This window comes from Fukomys damarensis, unplaced genomic scaffold (assembly GCF_012274545.1).
Source record: "Fukomys damarensis isolate Sample0158 unplaced genomic scaffold, DMR_v1.0_HiC HiC_scaffold_36, whole genome shotgun sequence".
In the NCBI taxonomy this organism is placed as follows: Eukaryota; Metazoa; Chordata; class Mammalia; order Rodentia; family Bathyergidae; genus Fukomys; species Fukomys damarensis.
The window spans coordinates 6,174,588-6,195,937 of record NW_022900948.1 but is presented as its reverse complement, the minus strand read 5'-3'; the positions used below and the strand labels follow the sequence as shown (position 1 = coordinate 6,195,937).

Here is a 21,350-nt window from a genome sequence, read left to right as displayed (position 1 = left end):
TGGACCTATCCAGTCTTGTATGACCCCATGTCAATTATGCTATTTCTAAATAAAGTCACCTCACAAGGTGTTAGAACTTGAATATCTAGTCATAGTAAAATCGCACATAGACTGAATATTTGGGAATAGTGAAGGCCTATGATATAAGCTTCAAGATGTAACATTTGCCTCAATCATTTGGAACTTGGCAAAATACCTTTAAAATTGCTGAACTTAATCATTGGTTTTGTATGTCCTTGTTTAGCTGTCTCTGGAGCATTGGATAATGTGAGTTGGGTTGCAGTGATGTCGACTCTCTGCCCGCCGCCATCTCCAGCTGTTGCCAAGACAGAGATCGCTTTAAGTGGTGAATCACCTTTGTTAGCAGCTACCTTTGCTTACTGGGACAATATTCTTGGTCCTAGAGTAAGGCACATTTGGGCTCCAAAGACAGAACAGGTACTTCTCAGTGATGGAGAAATAACTTTTCTTGCCAACCACACACTAAATGGAGAAATTCTTCGAAATGCAGAGAGTGGGGCAATAGATGTAAAGTTTTTTGTTTTGTCTGAAAAGGGAGTAATTATTGTTTCCTTAATCTTTGATGGAAACTGGAATGGAGACCGGAGTACTTATGGACTATCAATTATACTTCCACAGACGGAACTTAGTTTCTACCTTCCACTCCACAGAGTGTGTGTTGATAGATTAACACACATTATTCGGAAAGGAAGGATATGGATGCATAAGGTGAGTGGTTCTTCAGCTTATTAGTCATGCTAACCTTGTCAATGAAAATTTATTTTCTGCCGAGTGTGGTGGCACATGCTTGTAATCCCAGCACTCAGGAGGCTGAGGCAGGAAGAACACTGAGTTCGAGACCAGCCTGGGCTACATAGTGAGTTCCAGGTCAGTCTCAACTATGTAGTGAGACCCTGTCTCAAAAAAAGTTTATTTTCTGATATATTTATATCTGATTTTTAAAATTTACATGTATTTGGCTGGACATGGTGGCGCAGTCCTGTAATCTCAGTACTCAGGACGGCTGAGGCAGGAGGATCATTGGTAATTTAGTGACTTAGTGAGACCATCTCAAAATGAAAAAGAAAAAGAGGACTGGGGTTGTAGCACCACGTAAAGGCCCTGGGTTCTATCCTCAGTGCTGCAAAAAATTTTTCTTAATTAAAAAAAAAAGAAAAGCATTCAACACTAGATAATAGCTGTTCTTTATTGTGTATCCATCCTATTAGATACTAATAGATCTAGTCTGATGTTTACAATCTTCACAACAACTATGAAAAGTAGATGATTGTACTTCTACGTTACAAACAGAGAAGCCTAACACTGAGAAATTAAGAAACTTCTAAAGTTTAGATTCGTCTTGAAAGCCTCTGACTCTCAAATCTTTTTACTTTTCTTTCATTGTGTGTGACTTTGTCTTTCACTCATACTTACACTGGATTTAACAGTTCAATAGTTATTTCATAAGTTCTCAGCCATATAGCCTTTGTTCCCTGCAACAACTTTGCCAAGTTTCCATTGTAAGATGAAGAGGTTGGACCAAGTGGTTTCTAGGAGAAAGACCTTTTAATTTTGCAGATTAGAGTGTCCGACGTTTTGGTTTACCTGAGTTGCAGTGAGAGGAAAGAGTTGTCTTGAACCATATATAAAATACAAAATAATAATATAGTTAGCATATGTAAATGGGCTAGAGATTTAGCTCAGTGGCATCGCGCCTGCCTCGAAAGTGCAAGGTCCTGAGTTTAATCCCAGGTACTGCAAAAAAAATAAAATACATAAATACATAAACACACATAAGCAACAAAAATTCCATTTATAAAGAATCCTTTTACATATTTGATAATAACATTTCTATTATTAGCAATGTTGTATATGTAATCCTAGCAATATCATGAACAAAAAATTCGATATATTTTGTACTTCCTGTACCACAGCTGTTAAAAAGCTATTTTAACTTATACAAAATAATACCAGCCCTGCAATAAATTTTAAAATTTACATGTCTGCTTAATAACAATAAACACTTTATCTTCATAATGCGCACACATGTAGGTAGGTTGAAATAGTGCTGGTTAATTGCTGCATCTTACCAAGTTGCATATATTTTTTATGTGCATGCTTTGATCTGACTGTGTATGTGCCAGGCATAGAAGGTTGAGTTAGCATGGCACTGTGCCCTCCCCAGAACCCAGCACTCTGTTTCCTGTGTGCAGGACCTAGCACTGCACAATCAACTCATGTAAAAAAATTCCTTAAAGACCCATAATAATGTCAAAAGTTTATGATCTTTTGTAGCACCACATTGCTTGCATCGCTGCCTCTGTGTGGCTGCTGCAGCCCCTCGGCCTAAGCCTAAGCTTAGAGTTGCTTTCTGATGAATCCTATAGTTTAATACATAATGAATTATGTTTACATTTTGATGTACTTTTAGAATACCTAAAGAATAAATCAAATTCTTCCAGTTTAATACACAGACCATTAAAGCATTATTTTATAAGGCTTTTAACACATTGTAAGGAAAATAATTTTTTAAATAATAGCCTTTTACTATCTTTGCTGTCTCAGTTTATTTCTCATGTTTTTGAAAATCATTTAAAACAAACAAGCTCTATATTCCTCAGATTCAACTTAATCTAACAATTTGAAATATGCATCATTATATTCCTTTATTGCAACTGCAGGTGTTAAGTTGACTGGTTTCTGCTAAGTTATCTCTTTTTTCAGTACAAAATAAAGGATGTTTTGATTTTATCTTGTGTAGGGCTGGAGAACATGAGTTTGTTAGGTTTATTTTCTGCTTCCTTCTCTTATTCCCCTATAGTAGAAAGTATTTTTCCTTTGAACTAAGTTATACAACATGTCTACATTGAAAAATAAGCATGTGTGTCAAACTGTTAAATATGAATTTGCTTTTGCTTAGGAAAGGCAAGAAAATGTCCAGAAGATTGTCTTAGAAGGCACGGAGCGAATGGAAGATCAGGTGAAGTGCAAATTGCCTACTATTAACTGCCATTATCCCTGTGGTGTAGGTTTGTATAAGGCTGATGGCTACTTCTGTTAAGAGCTTGAAGATGACAGTTCAACAGTGAGCCTGAAGACGAATTATCTATATGGAGATGTATGAAGATGCATATGGATAAAAATTTCTGTATCTTACGCCTGAACAGTTCAATAAGTAAACAAAGGAGTATCGTAATTGCATATACATATAACTATTTTTTTTAGTTTGCAAAATAAGTTTGACATAACTGGTTCATAGTAAAAATAAAGAAGTGTATATGTGATTTTTTTGTGGGGGGGGTACCAGGGATCGAACTCTGGACCCTGCGCTTGTGAGACAGGCAGCAGCACCACTGAGCTAAATCCCCGGCTCATATATGTGATTTGTTTTTTAAAGTATTGTTTCTGAAACATTTCCACAGAAATAGGTACAACAGGAAGAGAGTGAGTGTACTCCTAAGTTATCTTTCTGGGAGTACAGCCCAGTTCTAGCCCAGTATTTCTTATGTGATATCTTTAAAAGTCATGCAGTTTATTTTTATTCCATGATATATTTATTTGTTTTAATATTAAAATTTGCCAATGATGTTTCTTACCTTATGTAACACTGACTCAAAAAATGTATCGTGCTAATCCAGTGACTTTGAATAACCTTGGGGAGTAGAACTAGAGTCTGAGAAGCGTGACAGCAAGGGCATGACTTCCCTTGTAGAAGTTAAACAAAGGTCATATCAGTGTAGGACAGTAGTTCTAAGTGAGACTGCTGTGGAGAGAGGGTTTTAACTGCTCCCAATCCCCTGGCATGCCACCCTCCCTCACTGTTCCTTGTAAAACTCCAGTCTTTTATACGTGGCTATGTTGCCTTTTCTCTGGTTCTGTGTAGCATGGTTGAGAGAAGTATACTTTAAAAAATAAATTTTAAGTATATCTGACTAGCTGGTAGTATAACCCAGAGGTAGATTACACAAGATTCTGGATTTGATCTCCAGCACCATAAAACAAAATAAAACAAAAACCTTGCGAAAACATGAAGGAAAATACATCAAGGAAAATACAAAACCCTGTAAAATGATCTTCTTTACAAAATTATTATGTTTGTACCTTTGTAATAGCTTTCCAGGCCTGGTGGAGCAAGGTCAATCAGTAAGAAGGGTCTCCTAGAGTCGGGCCACTCACCTACTTCTAACTTGATGCTTATGGAGTAAATTATCTCAAGATAAGGAAATACAGGAATACATAAAATGCTTCTTTTAGTGGGATTTTGTTTTTTCTGACCAGAAACCTGTATTTATAATATTGACTACTATTAATTAATTTCTGCCGGTCTTTTAAGGGCTCTTTTGGAAAATGTCCTTTTCTATGTCAGGAGGAAAGTATATTGGGACAGACTAGAGACTTTTAAGGCGAAATGTCATACTGAGAAGAAAAGGAAGTGTAGGAAGAAAAGAAACAGGGAATTTTCTTTTATAGCCTCTCCTCTATTCAGCTTTGTAAGATTGTTGTTGAGCATAGATGACAGTATCCATTCACTTAAGTAATGTTACGTCTGACATTCCATGTCCAAAATAATATATGTGCCTGAACCTAAGCAGGAATACTGTCACAAAATTAGCCTTTCTGAAGTGGAATTGCCTTATAATTGAGTCCTTGCACATCTCTTACTGTTTTCACTACCTTTATTTTGAACAATACACATTGCCTGGGAAATGATAAAAACTTTGGTCCTTACTAGTTGTGAATTCTTACAGCTCTCATCTGATAAAATCAACAAAGGAGGAAATTTAACACAGATTGTGTCATCTTTGTTGGACTGTTTGTGTTGCTTGTAAACATTTCAACAGTTACTTTTAGAAACAAAAACAGGTAATTTCTGGGGGTTATTATAAGATGAATTTTTTAAAATAGTAAAGCTGCTTATATTAGGCAGAAGCAATAATAGCTTTGGATAGGATTTTCAAAGGCAGCATAGATTATTTAAATGTTTAAGCAACCTACATGATAAGGGGCTTTGAAAACCTATGTTGCTCAAAAAATGGCTCTGGTGATGACAAAGGTTCTAAGTGGAAGATAAATATGAGGAGTTTGAATAAAATTATTTCATGAACGAAAGTAGGCAAAGAAAAACTCATTGAATTAACTATGTAATTTTAAAATATGTTTAGATAAAATTGATAAACATTTGACAATTTCATTTACATCTCTAAAAGTTTACATATTTAGGTTATTCATAAAATGATGGAGGTTAGTGAATAAATGAGGGTTTACCTATATTTGAGACATTTTATATTTGGGTTGTAAACTTGACTCCAGAAAATGTTTCAAAATTATATTTTTTGAGACATAATAGTTTAATGGATCTCTAAAGGAACCTCTCTGTTTCAGTGATTCTTAAGTTACATGTGATAATTTTCATTTGCATTTGGTTAGATTGTACCATTTTGGTTAGATTAGGGGGAAGTGGGTATTGGTTGAAGCTATAATAGTAAATTACATGGTAAGGATTTGAATGACTTTTTATAGTTGACTTGACTTTATTGTTGTTGTGGGTGGTAGTGATGCTGGTGGTACTGGGGACTGAACCCAGGGCCTTTGCTCTGAGCTACATCCCCCAATCCCTTTTTATTTTGGGACATTCTAATTAAATTGCCCTGGCAACGCTCAAACTTGTGATCCTCATGCCTCAGACTTCAAGAGTGCTGGGGTTACGTATGTGTACCACCACCCCTGACTTTACTTTCCTCATTTTCAAATAGGAAATACGTTGATGACCTTTAAAAGGAGAGCCTTTCTAAACTTCATATGTAATTTGTGCATGTAATGGTAGATGATAAAGCAATAACTCCATGCTCACTGAAGAAAATATTCTTGAAAAAATGAGAGTGAGTTTGAATAGCATGAAAGTACTTTAGAAATATTTTGGAGTAGTAAATTTTCAACAAATTACCAGGCATTCCTATCAAGGGTATTATTCTTTGCTTTAATTTTTAATTTTTTATTGCCCAGCTTATGCCATATTTTTGTGAATTTCTTTACTTTATTTTCCTTTATTGTGCAGGGTCAGAGTATTATTCCAATGCTTACAGGGGAAGTCATTCCTGTGATGGAACTGCTTTCTTCTATGAAATCACACAGTGTTCCTGAAGAAATAGATGTAAGATGTTATGGGGCAGTTGTATCCTTTTATTAGTTTCCTTAAACTCTACTATTGTGTTTAGTAATAATATTCTAATGTAAGTAGTATGCATTTTGTCATACTATTCATATGAAGTATTAGCCACAAACAAAAAAGCATACATATAATGCTCAGTTTTGTATGATCAAACAAAACTTAATGACTTAATGACTTTGCTCTCCTGATTCTGACAGCTAAGAAGAGGAAGAGGAAGTTGTTCTTGTAAAAACTGTTGCTTAGCTTGCCTTACTGGGTTTCACGTTTGTTCTTTTCAAATGTATAATAGGCAGAGATTGTTTTATGGGTATTCTTGATGCTCAGAAATGAAGGCAGTATGTTTTATTGAATCTAAACTTTAAAAAAACTTAAATATTAAAGGTGTTCTCTCAAAACTGTTATAGCCAGATTAACTTTTTTCTTTTTTTTGGTGTATTTTAGATAGCTGATACAGTACTCAGTGATGATGATATTGGTGACAGTTGTCATGAAGGCTTTCTTCTCAAGTAAGAATTTTGTTTCTTTTCCTAAATGCTGGCTGAGGCAGAAACAAATGTTAAGGTCACCTTATGACAAGTTTTGGAAGCATGAAAATAACAAACTGCCTACTTACACAGATTATTTTAGAGACAGCATTGCATAGTTGAGCTGTTGCTTACATACATGTTATTTTTCATTCACTTGTCTGATAAATCTGCTGTTATTCCTTTTATATTTTAAAGAAACTGAGTTCCCATAATGCTCACACAAGCAATCTTAATCCGTTAGCTTTCCATTAAAGCTAAAACTTAAGAAACCTTTCAAATTAAGTTGCATTGTAGAAGGGCTCGTTATTTAGGCCTAAGAATGGCCTTTTTCATCTGATCTTTTTCATCTAACTGTAGGGTTTAGAGTGACCTCTAAAGTCAGACTGCTTTGACAATGTTGGAAAAACTACCTGAAGTGCTGTGCCTGTACCTTCTCATTCGTATAATAATAGTACCTACTTTGCAGGGTTGCTGTGGATGTTAAGTGAGATAGATCACATGCAGCACTTAGAACAGTGCCTTACACATGAAGTCACTTAGTATTTAATAGCTGATATTTTCTAATTATGTTTCTAAAAAGTGAAAATATTAATAGCCACTATTTGTTGAGTGCCAATGTGTTAGTCTTTAATACCATGGGCTCTACATTTGTTATCTTCTGTTTTAGTATTTCTTTACAATTGCAGATTATCATGAATTTCTGTCTTTAAAAATGAGAAGTGAATGAACACAGTTTTCATTTTTGATATTGACATTCTTTTCCTTTAGCCGCAAGATGAAATATCAGAGGTATCACTATTTAACCTAAAAGTCTTAATGGTTTGAGTAAGAAGTACTTCAGTCCTTAATTTGCTAGTATCACCATTCATACATTATTTTGAATATGATTTGCCTTTAAATCACTTAACCTTTTTACACATCAGTTTGTTTAGCTATAAAAAGGTGCTATTTTACTAACCAACTGGGCTAAGACTTATAAGAGAAGTTCTGCAGCAGTCCCCTAGGAAATGAAAAGTTTCTTTATAACAATAAAAAATACCATTATGCCTATTGATGTTTATCAGTTAAGCTATTTGGAGTTATTTGAAACTCACTTTTTGTTTTGAGTTTGTGAAATTTTTTATAGCGATATTTTTAATCTGTTTTCATTAACCTGCAGTGCCATCAGTTCACACTTGCAAACCTGTGGCTGTTCTGTCGTTGTAGGTAGCAGTGCAGAGAAAGTAAATAAGGTAATTTACTTTATAATTAAGAAGACATTTTCACTTTTTAATACTCCTGTCACTGATTAATGTTTATATAGGTTGCAGTTCTTGAAATAGCCTAATAGTATAAGGTGGCAATATAGTCTCACCAAATTACTTGACAACCTTGTGGCAAAAATGAGTTTGAAGTAAACTGTAAAAAGATTTCAGTTATCAGTTTCACTTTGATAATTCACAAATACCAGTAACAGCTGTGTATAAATTATTTTGAGAATATTTCAAAATCACACATTCTTTTAAATGTTTTTCTTCTGTTTCCCAGTTTTATCTTTAATAAATATAAAATAGCCTAGCCATATAAATTTGTCATTACTCCTAAAAAATGACATTTGATCATTCATTTGACTTTTATTATGTTGACCATGCACACCCATGTACACACAATTCTGTCCCTTTTAGGGTGCTGTTGATACTGAATGGTCAGTGGAGATAATGCTTTCTTCAATTATGTTTTGGCCACTTTTTTCAGTGCGACTTGAGTTAATAAGGAATTAATAAGTTACATTTTTAAGCTTTAGGTAGTAAGCCAAGGAACTGCACTTTTCTTCACTATTAATTAGAAAGAATCCAGAGATAAGAGCTTATATCCTTATAACTTTAAGCCAACTTAATTTTTTTAAAAGTTTTACACAGGAAATATGTTGGGGATGACTCTTTGCTTTACAAAAGTATTATTTATTTATTTATTCTTTAATACGCTACCTTTAATACCTACATTACATTTAATCTTCCAAAATTACATTTCTCGTACAACTAATTATAAGTAAATAGTGTACCTTTCTAATTATATTGCATGTAAGAATTAGTGATCATAGATACTCCAAAACTGTGGCTTGCCATTTGTAATCCCCAAAGCCTGATGATTCTATAGAATTTTCAGTCTGCTTTACAAAGGGGGGACTGTGTTTATTAAACATTATTTTTGTCTTTCATCCACTTTGGATTGAATAGTTCATCTTTTGTCTTTTAATTTGAAAGAATAGTTGCTACTGCTCTTGTTCAAAAATCACTGCTTTAATATAATAGCTCTACATATAGTATTCCAATATAGGTACATGGCTGTTTTTTCTTTCTTTCTTTCTTTCTTGTTTTTTTTTGTACTGGGGATCAAACTTGAGCCCTTGCACTTGTGAGGCAGGCAGCAGGACCGTTGAGCTAAAGCCCCTGCAATATAGGTACATGCCTTTTTATTTTTCCTAATAGAACTGTAGGTCAAATACTGTTGGAGATTTTTAATCTCTTACCTACACCTGGCTTATTTTAAATCAGATTTGATAGAATTCTCTTTTTATGGAAGAGTTTGGACACTCCTTGATTTTTGTTACAGTGGGTTTCTCATGTAGAACTATTATAACAGAAACTATAATTTTGCCTAATTTAAATACATTTAATTTTCCTCTCTCAAGTTGTTTGCTTGCATTAAAAACAGTTATTGCTGGGTAGAGATGCAATCAGTCATTGTATCTGATCATTATTTCCCACTGAAATAGATTTCATAGTCAATCATGTTTGAGAAAGGCTACTTTACATATTGTATTATTCACCTGGAGAAGCACAATATATACTCAATGTTACAGGTTTTAAGATACCATACAGTTAATATTTAGCTACAGAAACGCACTTTTTAAGCAGTATTACATTGCATGAACTGTTTCAGTGACTTAACAGTGACTACTTGAAATACATTTTATTGATAACAATAAAAATACCTACTTAAATTTATTTTGTAAGCAAACCATTGGTCTTTAGACTTCATATTTTAATGCCGAAATCTTTTCTTTTTTAGATAGTGAGAACATTGTGCCTTTTTCTAACACCAGCAGAGAGAAAATGCTCCAGATTATGTGAAGCTGAATCATCATTTAAATATGAGTCAGGGCTCTTTGTTCAAGGCCTGCTAAAGGTACACTTTCCACTTCTCACAAGTGAAACCAGTTTTTTAAAATAATGTTTGAGACTTTGTAAAAATATTTTTTAGTATTTAATGTGTCTCAATTATATGCCCAGAGACTGCCTTCCTTTACATAGTTCTGAGCATAGAGTATGTGTTTTGGATTTATAATTAGTATCATAGGTGAAATGGCACGGAGTATCCTTTTCCAGATGGCTCCACAGCTAATGTTTAGCCTTAGGATTTTTGTTTCTTCTGAATTCATGCTTGACTCGGGGTGTACCTCTAAAATGAGAACATTTCTCTCTACTGAGCAGATTTGAATTTTTTATTTACTATTTTGTGTTTATATAGTATATTCATTTATTGGAAAAAAATGTAAAGTACCTTTATATATAGGACTTGAACAATTCGTATCTAAATGTATTACATGCACATAAAAAAATGTGCCTTTCTAATATATATTAGAACATTTTTAATATTTATTTAATTAAGGCACATTTACTTTTCAAAGACCAAAACAGATAAATGCCAATTAGTGATTATTTTAATAACTAAAAAGAAAACAGTTCATTGTATTAGATCTGTTATAGTCAAGATGTAAAAAAATAGCTTTCCTAATGATTGTATGATTCTCTTGTAATAAATGCTTTGTTGAGAATGTAGATGTAGTAAAATGAATTAGAAGCTTTCAAAAATTATTGCAAAGGCCCAAAATAATTAGATATTTGGTACATGTGACAGACCCACAACATAGTCATCTAAGATCAGGAATAAGATAAGGATGCCTGCTTTCACCATTCTCAACTAAACTAGTGTCGAAGTCTTAGCCAGCAAAAAAGCAAGGAAAAGAAGTAAAAGGCATTCAAATAACAAAAGTGGAAGTCAGGTTATCCCTGTTTGTAGATTTTACATATAATTGAAAAAAACCTGAAAGACTTCACAAAAAAACTGTTAGAACTGATAGACTGAGTAAGGTTAAAGAATACAAAAATCAACATACAAAATGAATAGCATTTTTTATGTACCAAGTACAAAATTGCCAAGAAAGAAATTAAGAAGGTAGTAATAGATACAAAATAAATAAGCAAAAAATCCCTAGGAATAAATTTAATGAAGAAAGTAAGTGATCTCTATGATGCAAATTACAAAGCCTTAATGAAAAACATTAAATATAGCCAATAAATGGAAAGGCATCCAATGTTTATGAATTGGAAGGATTAAAACGTCACATTACCCAAAGCAATCTACAGATTCAATGCAATTCTTCTCAAAATACTAATGATGTTATTTGCAGAAATAGAAGATAATACCCTTAAAGTTTCTGTGGAGCTGTAAGACTGAATAGCCAAAGCAATCCTCAGCAAAAAGAACAAAACTGGTAGGATAATAATACCTAACTTCAAAACATACTACATAGTGATAGTAAGCAAAACATCATGGTAGTGGCATAAAAATAGACACATAGACCAGTGAAACATAGAACCTAGAAATAAATCCATGTATTTACAGCCAACCAAGGTGTTTGTTTTTTTGTTTTTGTTTTTGTTTTGATACTGGGGATCAAACTTGGGACCTTGCTCTCACAAGGCAGGCGGCAGCACCACTGAGCTAAATCCCTAGCCCTCAACTGAATTTTGATAAGGTCACCAAGAGGATGCACTGGAGAAAGGACAGTATTATGGTTTAAGTCTAGATATCTGCCTAAAACCTCATGTAGTCATTGGTGAGACTTTTGGAAGCGATGAAGATAATGGGATTATATGGCATAGCTGACTTGCTGTTAGGAGGCAGCATGTTAGGGTATGGTTGGAAGAGGCTGGTTACTGGCAGCATAGACTAGAATGGTTTAGCTCCATCTCCAGCTCCTCCCTTCACTCTCTGCTTCCTGGATGCTTCCTACCATGCTCTTCTGTGATGCTCTTTCCTTCTTTGTAGCCAGTCACCCTGGACTGAAACATAAGCCAAAATAAGCCTCACCTCCTTTAAGTTGGGGTTGTTGAGGAAAGTCACTAAGATAATCGCTAATGAATGGTACTGGGAAAACTGAGTATCCATATACAGAGGAATGAAACTAAATCACTGTTTCTTACCAGATATGAAATCAACTTAAAACAGATCATATACTTAAACATGAGATCCTAAACTACAAAACTGTTAGAAGAAAACAAGAGACATCTTCCAGGACATTGCTATTGGCAAAGATTTTTTGATCAAGACTGTAAAAGAATAAGGAACAAAGAAACATTAACAATGAAATTACATCAAACTGTTAGCCTTTGCATGGCAAAGGGAATAATAATTGAAGAGAACAATAGAATAGGAGAAAATATTTGCAAACTTTATCAAATATTAATATCCAGAATATGTAAGGAACTAAATCACTGGCAAAAGCAAAAAACAAGCAAATCAAAGTTGCCCAAATAATCTGATTTTAAAATGATATGAACAGACATTTCTCAAAAGAAAATATACAGATGACCAACAGATATATGAAATAATGCTCAACATCACTAATCGGAAATACAAATCAAAACCTCAGTTGAGATACCATTCTTATTTCAGGTAAAATGAGCATTATCAAAAAGATAAATCACAAATGCTGTCAGGGATATAGAAGAGACCCCCTCATGCATTGTTGGTGGAAATATTAATTACCATACCATTATGGAAAATAGTGTGGAGTTTTCCTCAAAAGATTAGATAATAGAAATGCAAAATGATCTAGCAGTTCCACTACTGGGTATATACTCAAAGAAAATGAAATGCGGATGTCAAAGAAACATCCAAACTCACACATTTATTGCAGCACTATTTATAATAGCCAAGATATAGACTTAATTTAGATGTCAATTGATGGTTGAATAAAGAAAATGCAGTGTATTATATAGAGTGGAATATTAGTTACAAAAATGACATTCTATTATTTGCTGCGCTATAGATGAAACTGGAGGAGATTATGTTAGAACTAAGTTGGGCACAGAAAGATAAATACTGCATGTCATCATTTGTATGTGGAAACTAAAAAATTGCTCTTGTAGCAAAAGAATGTTGGTTTTCAGTTTGGAAAGGGTGTGGGGAAGAACGGATAGGCAGAGAATGGTTAATGGGTACAGGGATGTAGTTTGATAGGAGGAATAATTTCCACTGTTCTATAAAACAGTGGAATAAGTACGACAGCAATCAATTGCGTATTTGAAAACAGCTAGTAGAGTGTGTTCTCAAGGAAAGGAAGTATCTGAAGTGAGGGATATTCTATCCCGATCAGAGCATTGCACACTGAATACATGTATTTAAATGTCATTTTGTACCCCATAAGTGTGTACTGTTACTGTGTGTCAATTGAAAGTAAAAATATGCTTTAGAAAATTGTTGCAGGTGAAAGTCCAGCTTTTGGTTTTTCAATAATGTGTCCGCTCTGAACTCAGAATAATGGTATTTAAATACAGAATCTAAAAGAAGCATTTCTAATTTGAATTTTGTAAATCTGAAAATGAGTACTTCTTCCTATTAAAGGCATAATGAAGTACTTAATACAATTATTTCTTCAGTACCTTTTCATTTAATAATATAATTTTAGTCCTGAAAAAGACATACCAGATGCATATCAGAAAACTTGAAACTATGATTTGGTGAAATACTTAGTTTACCGTGCAAATATGTGTAGCCTTATATAAAATACCTTGACACTGTACAGAAATGCTTATAACAGCATTATAAAAGTGAAAGAATATAAATGACCTCTTTTTTGTTGTAAAACACAGCACAGTACTTCATGTACAATAGGTGTTTGTTATATGGTAACTGGCTACCTGGTTAACTATACTTAGAACTAAATGTTTAATTACAAAAATATACAGTTGCTTAGATTTTAAAAGACCTTTTAATAATCAAGAAAAAAGTTAATTTCAATTTCACAATTTGGCAAATTACACTACTAACATTTGTATATACCTTTTTTTAAAATTCTGTATGTCTTTTCTTCAGCCACCCCCCCAACTAGTTTATATACTGTATGTTCTATTCTTATCTTTTTACAATATACTGTAAATTTCTTTCAGTTTTAACACAGTTTGAGTGACTTTCAGTAACTAAATAATAAACCTATATTTATGTAACCACTACCCTTTTTGGGTGCTTAGGATATTTCTGATTTTTGCTGATTCACAGAAATGTAGTGAACACTGCTTATTGCTAAGACATGACACACAATCATGGCAAATTTCTTAGATAAACTCAAAGCCAGGTTTTAATTTTAAAAAAACTTTTCATATCACGTGGTATATAAAGCAGTATGTCTTCCTTTCCTTTTGACAGGATTCAACTGGGAGTTTTGTGTTACCTTTCCGACAAGTCATGTATGCTCCATATCCCACCACACACATAGATGTAGATGTCAATACTGTCAAGCAGATGCCACCTTGTCATGAACACATTTATAATCAGCGGAGATACATGAGGTCAGAGCTGACAGCATTCTGGAGAGCCACTTCCGAAGAAGACATGGCTCAGGACACAATCATCTACACAGATGAGAGCTTCACTCCCGATTTGTATGTAATTCTCTACCTGTCCGTATCATTGTCACACAATATGAAACTGTCTTTGATGAGTAAAAATGAAACAAATTACTTGTAAAAGGAAAAAATAGGAAAGAAATATTACTAGTACTTGAAGAAAAATTTTATCAACCATTTTTTCCTTAAATGTTCGTGTTTTACATGTAATTGTGTTTTTGCAAAAATAGGGTAAAACTACAAAAAAAAAAAAAAGAGAGAGAGAGAGAACCAAGACATATCATGTAAAGGTACAAGATTCCAACGATAAATGCAACTGTATTGTTAGCTTTAAATGTACCAATAAGCTTAATGGGAAAAAATAAGTAGGGTAAAAGTAGCCTTTAAATATTAGTTGTTAAAAATATATTGCGCTTCTAAGTCCTGTACTAAGTGCTGGGGTCCATCATGGTCAGTCAGATAGCCCTAGACCCTGCATTGCTTCAAGTCTAGTGTGAACAGACTTATTAACTAAACTAAAGTAATGCTATGTCTTTTCTTCTTGTGTATGAATATAAAATGTATGGTGACTGAAATTATTTTTAAAGGGTTAAAATTAAAAATGCTTACAGAGTTGGGGTGTAGCCCAGGGGTAGAGTGCTTTTAGTGTGCCTGTGTCTGGCACTTATATGTTCTGAAGACAGAAAAAGAATTGTAATGTACCATTAGGTTTCTCTGGTATCAATTAAAGTGCTTGAACCTAGTGCTGACACATAAAATGTACTCAAAAAATGTTAACTGTAGTAATCCATCAGTTGATTTGAATCAAGGAGTCCTTTCTCGTGTTTTTAAGAAAAAAAATTGATTCGAGGCAACAGTCATGTAGAGCACCAATAGCCACAGTAAAATGTTGACCAAAAGTACAAAATCAGAGCATTATGTACAAGGGACCCAACCGTGTATGTATGTAGATGCAGAGAAGATGATTCAAGTAAGGCCCAGCTTTCCTGTTCCCCACTATTCTTATTGATTGCTTAGAAAGTTTTAGAGGAATTACTTCAAAAAATGAATTGGCCAAATTGAAATGACATTTCACTGAGTTTTCGCATATTGGTAATATTGGCACATGCATAGACAGTTTCATCTTCCCTGAAGATGAGAGAATTTAGTGAAATTCAGAGTGGATTTTTAACCATTCAGTAGTTTGTTTTATTTCATAGATATGTTTGTTTTGCTAATTTGGCAAACTATGATTGATCTTGTTTTTCTTATCATGGCATGAATTTTAAAATTTTGTTTCCAGCTCTAAGTAAACATTTTGAACATAAAATTGTTAAAAATATCTTCAACAACAAGACTATGTGTTAACTTTTATTCATCATCGTCTTATGTGACCATTTTATGTATTTTAAACAATATTATTCGCTTGTAGATTTTTTTGTTGAGGGGTTGGCATTTGTTTTTGCAGTGTTCCATATCCAGTGCCAGACACAGACACCAAAATCACTCTAGCACTGGGCCACACCCCCACGCCTTAAATTATTTTTAATTTTAACTCTTTAAAAATATTTCAGTCACCAACAGTACATTAAAATTCAGTCACTTGAAATACTCATTTTTAGCACTTTGCTTCATCCAGTTGTCTTATGATTGGGATATTTGTTCAGTGAAATAGAGCCACAACACTGGACTTAATATCTCCAGCTGCTCTCTAAAACCTCAAAAGTGGTTCTGTCATTGCCTAGCCAGTAATTGGAAAATGTTGATATTTTTTCCTCTTTTCAATTTTTTTCTGTAGTTCAATGTACTGTCTCCTAAGACTATGAAATTTAAGGTGCTTTCCTACTTCTGCACACACACATCCTCTTTCTCTGCCAGTCCTATGAGTTACTTGATGACATCTATTGTTTTTAGTCCTTTAATTTAAAAATCACTTACCTTAAAAAAAATAAAAATAAAAATCAGTTACTTTAATGAATATTATATTGCCCTTCTGACCTGAATATAACCTACAGAAGATGTATGACAAATAATAAAAGAAGGGTGAGTCTTGAGAAAGGAACAATATTTTGTTTTGTTTCGCACTTGCTGTATCCTAAGTGCTGTGTTAGACACAAATTATCTCAAGTGGGCATTGTATCTTCTCACTGTGTTCATTGCCAAAGCAGGTAGCACCTTTGTGGGCACCACTTCATGTTACTTTCACAGGTACATTGTCCATTATCATCTGGATTTATTCCTTGATCCCACTCAGATGTTTCATAACATTTGTCCTTGGTTCATTTAAATTTGGTAGTAGTATAGTATTGTTGTTGTTTGAGGTGCCAAGAATTGGTGATTATATTATTAGTTGTCTGAGACTCAACATTATTTTTTACGAGTGTTCCAAGATTGAAATAGACATACCCTTCCTGGGGACTGCTTATACTTTTTAAAGAAAACAATTAAATTTTAGCCTGACAAACACAAATAATATACAAATATATCTTTTAGTCAAAGTGAACATATCATACATCTGTATATATAGCATGCATCTGCATATCTATATCTGCTGGGGATCAGCCTCATGGATAATAAGTATACAGCCTACTACTGAGCTGTATGCCAGGTCCACATATCTATTTTCTATCTCCAAATGTATGAATTTATATTTTTTCAGGAACATTTATATATAATATCCTATTGATAAGAATTGAACTTACTGACTAGATAGGAGGTTTGTAGAAAGCAGCACTGTATAATAATTTCAATATTTGGGCTTTTTTCTTTTCCTCATAGGAATATTTTCCAAGATGTCTTACACAGAGACACTCTAGTAAAAGCCTTCCTGGATCAGGTAATTGTATAACAGACATTGTCAGAGTGGATGATATGCCATGCTTTCTTTTATAATACACCCTACAAAAGCTGGATGTGGTGGTGCATGCCTAAAATCCCAGCTACTTGGGATTGTCTCAAAATAAAAATAAAACAGCTAGCACTATATCTTGATAGCAGGGAGCATTTACATAGCATGTACAAGTACCTGGATTCATCTTCAGTACCACCAAAAAAAGGAAGTTCTATAAGGCCTATACCATACATTATATCCTATACCATGTACATATGCATACATATATACATGTTACATAGATTTAAGTCTTTATCTTTTTTAGTGCCTATGGCCTTTTCAAGCTCTAAATGATTTTTTAGAATTATTTTTGGGTGGCTGGGTATAGTGGCCAACACCTACAATCCCAGCACTCAGGAGGCTGAGGCAGGAGGATTATTGTGAGTTGGAAGTGTAGCTTGGACTACATAGTTCAAAGCCATCCTGAACTATATAGCAAGACTGTATCAAAAAAAATTATTTCTAGGCAATAGCCTATACACTAACAATTAAAGCTTCAGCATTTCCCATTCAAATAAATATTTTAATTTCAAATACAGTACTACCCTGTAACTCAAGGGGTTTTTATTGATTGGGTTTTTTTGTTTTTTGTTTTTTTTTTGTTTTTGTTTTTGTTTTTTTGTTTTAAAGGGGAAGGGCGTGTTATTTGCCTTACATTGAAAAATTGTCATTTATTTAAATGATAGCATGGTAACTTGCTCTTTTGTGTGTGTGTGTGTGTGTGTGTGTGTGTGTGTGTGTGTGGTACTGAGGATCGAACTTGGGTCCTTGTGCTTGCAAGACAGGCTGCAGAACCACTGAGCTAAATCTCCGGCCCAGTTACTTGTTCTTTTTAAAAATACCTACTCAGTGACACAGCTGAAGAAAATGGTAGAATATATGGGACCTATTTCATAATGTAACAGCTTTGTCATAAATCATTCTGGGACCAGGCTGGAAACTTTGTCATAGATGCAGCTTTAGAATAATGAGACCCTTACACTAAATAAGAAATTTTAGATCCAGATCTTTGTGGTCTGTGACATATTGCAAAGTTCAAAGATAAGTGGTAGTCATGTAGGTCTGTGTTTCTCAATCTGAAGTAAAGTCCCTCCCATCATCACTCCTATATCATTCTCCTTAATAATACAGATACAGATATACAGGTATTTAAAAATCATAGTTAGGCCCGGGGATTTAGCCCAGCAGTTCTGCTGCCTGCCTCGCAAGTGCAAGGACCCAAGTTCCATCCCCAGTACCAAAAATAAATAAAGTCATAGATAAAGTATAGCGCAGCTTCTTGAAATGTTGATAATACTTAAGATTTGGGTGGAAAGTTAGGTAACACAGTATGAAATAACTTACATAATGACTTTTCATAATAAAAATAAATATGGACATATTTGGATGTAGAATGCAAAATTTGAGTACATTTGTAAAGCTAAAATAGAAGAATTAAACTGTCAGCATGCTGCCACCACTCTCCAGCCTGTTAGGCATGAGTGGGAATGGAATGGCTCTCCTGTCCACAGCACATTGTCCCCACTGTCCTGGGAACTTGCTGTGTAAGCACAATGGAAGAAAACTATTGAAATGGTTCGCTTTCCTGCAGGTCTTTCATTTGAAACCTGGTCTGTCTCTCAGAAGTACTTTCCTTGCACAGTTTCTACTCATCCTTCACAGAAAAGCCTTGACACTAATCAAATATATAGAAGATGATACGTGAGTAAATGCCTTATAAGGAAGAAAAACCTTTGTACATTGTGGGGTTTTGTTTTAAATGTTTATTACTATTTTTTTTTTTTTTTTTCATTATTCGTAGGCAAAAGGGAAAAAAGCCCTTCAAATCTCTTCGGAACCTGAAGATAGACCTTGATTTAACAGCAGAGGGCGATCTTAACATAATAATGGCTCTGGCTGAGAAAATTAAACCAGGTCTGCACTCCTTTATCTTCGGAAGACCTTTCTATACTAGTGTACAAGAAAGAGATGTTCTGATGACTTTCTGATGTGTAATTCGTTAGGTATATTTCATCACAATCATGATTGTTATTACAGTAGCTCAATGTGGTAAATATCACTTTCCCTGGTCGCACCTCAGCATCCTACTCTGCATTTGTGGTTAAAGTTAGTTTCACTACAGTTGTCACAGAGTGGTGTGTATCATTACATTGAGTGTCTCTTTTGTGTATATATACTCTTTTCAAGATTTATGTTTACAATTAATAATATTATTGCTATCTTCTATAGATACAATAATAGGATACAAACTTGACCACAACTGCTGTTTCTGAAATTCATGATTCATCGTTTACATATATCAAGGTGAAAACTGAGTGAGCTTTTACAGATATAATACTAGTAGTTGACTTTCCATCTTTTGTTGTTTCTTGGTGTATAAGATTACTGTAATACTTTTACAATCAACTGAAAATTAGCACTCTTAAAGTTCCCAGTTCCGCACAAAGAACTGAAATATCTTGAATATAATTTAAGTTTTAGGAAGAAGATATTGATGAAGCAGGTTTTTTATTAAAATTAATTATTAAGTCTGAGTTAGGATTCGGTCTGTGTAGAAGTGCCAGGCAGTTATGTGTAGCCAGTGATTATGGTGAACCCTAGTGTATTTTTTGTTTGTTTATTGTTGTCAGTATCCTAGAGCTGGACAATATCTAAGAATATAGGATATTGATTTTGTTTTAGTTGTTGCCAGTTCTCAACAATAATTTTCATTTCCTTGAGCCAGACTGAAACATGTGCCTCCTGTGCCTTTTTTTCCCTTGGAAAATATAATTACTCAGAAGAAATTCAGATTTCACTGGTTAGTCGTTTCAACCTTGTTTCCCTCTTGCAGAATATACCATGTACCTAGTTTGACAGTTATTATAACCCCAAGATTATAAAATTCATCAGAGAATCCCCTAATAATATCTTTTTTTGAGGACAACAGAAAAATTCCTTTTCTTCTTCCTTATATTCTGCCCGTGTTTTTGAAGTGATTGCCATGTTGCCTGCATCACATAAGAACAGCCGGACAAACTACTGAAATACTATTTTCCTAGGTGCTATAATGGCAGAATTAACTGGCCTGTGTCTTTGGTTTCTTTAATGTGTTTTGGCCTCTTTTTTTGGCTATAAAATAATCTGATTAAAGTAATTCTGTGCTTAGAACAGAGTTGGTATACGAGTACACAAATTTTTATTTAAAACTGTGAAAGTAATATGAAAGAGAAAACATTTATAAAAAGGGATAAAAACAATAGAGCCCTTCTGCCCTCACCTACCAAGTTTAATAAGAAAGACATGTTTTATTCTGAAAGACACATAATAGTTTTCATACAATGAATCAGAAACATCTAGATATCTTAATTTTCAGATATACACTGAACATGACAGTATCATATTATGTATATCTCAGTCATAAAAATACGTAGATAATGTACTACTGTTTAATATCCCATTCTCAATGCTTTTTACATAAAATTCTTTTTTGTACATAACATTCTTATTTAAGCACTATTTTCTTTTTCTGGTTTTATTATATTAGAATAAATTGTACAGTAAAATAAGTTATTAAAGCATATGTAAACATTGTTGTATATCTTCTGGATGGAGAATTTTAAATAAAATATCTTTGAAAGTTTGTCCCTTTCATTGTTTATTCAGGCAAAGCACTACTATGATATTAGAATACTGATTAGTTTCCTGTTCAGCTCACAGTTATGTTGGATCTGAACTTTTTTCATTAAAAAAAGTGCACAGCTGTAATCCCAGCACTCAGGAGGCTGAGGCAGGAGGGTCGCTGTGAGTTTGAGACCAGCCTGGGCTACATAGTGAGTTCCAGGTCAGTCTCAACTACATAGTGAGAACCTGTCTCAAACCCCCCCCACCAAAAAAAAGAAAATATATTTCAAGCTTTTATATGATTTTGGATTTTTATATGGAGTCTTACAAGTTTTTATTTTAAAGCTTTCTGTTTAACTTCTAGGGTTGCATTATGATTTTTCAAATGATGTATTATTTGCAATGTAAAATACTTAGATAAATTCTTTCTTAAAATTCCTGTTATAATATTATTATAACCTAAACTGAAATTACTCTTTCCATGTATCTAATACATGTAACCAACATAA

At 33.7% G+C, this 21,350-nt stretch overlaps 1 protein-coding gene across 3 annotated transcripts; it reads left to right on the top strand.

Annotated features, from left to right (window-relative positions):
• Positions 1 to 244: 244 nt before the first annotated feature.
• On the top strand, positions 245 to 20,780 carry C9orf72 (C9orf72-SMCR8 complex subunit). Of its 3 annotated transcripts, XM_010627025.2 has the most exons (11): positions 245 to 438; positions 640 to 729; positions 2,921 to 2,980; positions 6,056 to 6,151; positions 6,611 to 6,675; positions 7,856 to 7,928; positions 9,748 to 9,864; positions 14,170 to 14,405; positions 17,127 to 17,184; positions 18,830 to 18,939; positions 19,040 to 20,773. In XM_010627025.2, the coding sequence occupies exons 1-11, from the start codon at positions 286 to 288 to the stop codon at positions 19,224 to 19,226; spliced, it is 1,245 nt and encodes a 414-aa protein (XP_010625327.1). In that variant the 5' UTR covers positions 245 to 285; the 3' UTR covers positions 19,227 to 20,773. The 3 variants fall into 3 exon arrangements, with proteins under 3 accessions (XP_010625327.1, XP_010625325.1, XP_010625326.1); XM_010627023.2 differs by having other exon boundaries at positions 245 to 729; XM_010627024.3 differs by lacking the exon at positions 9,748 to 9,864 and having other exon boundaries at positions 245 to 729; positions 19,040 to 20,780.
• Positions 20,781 to 21,350: the final 570 nt, after the last annotated feature.

Coding starts and splice junctions, on each gene's coding strand:
- C9orf72 (XM_010627023.2), top strand. CDS start 286: ATGTCGACTCTCTGCCCGCCGCCATCTCCAGCTGTTGCCAAGACAGAG. Junction 730..2,920: donor GAAGGATATGGATGCATAAG/GTGAGTGGTTCT, acceptor GCTTTTGCTTAG/GAAAGGCAAGAAAATGTCCA. Junction 6,676..7,855: donor CATGAAGGCTTTCTTCTCAA/GTAAGAATTTTG, acceptor ATTAACCTGCAG/TGCCATCAGTTCACACTTGC.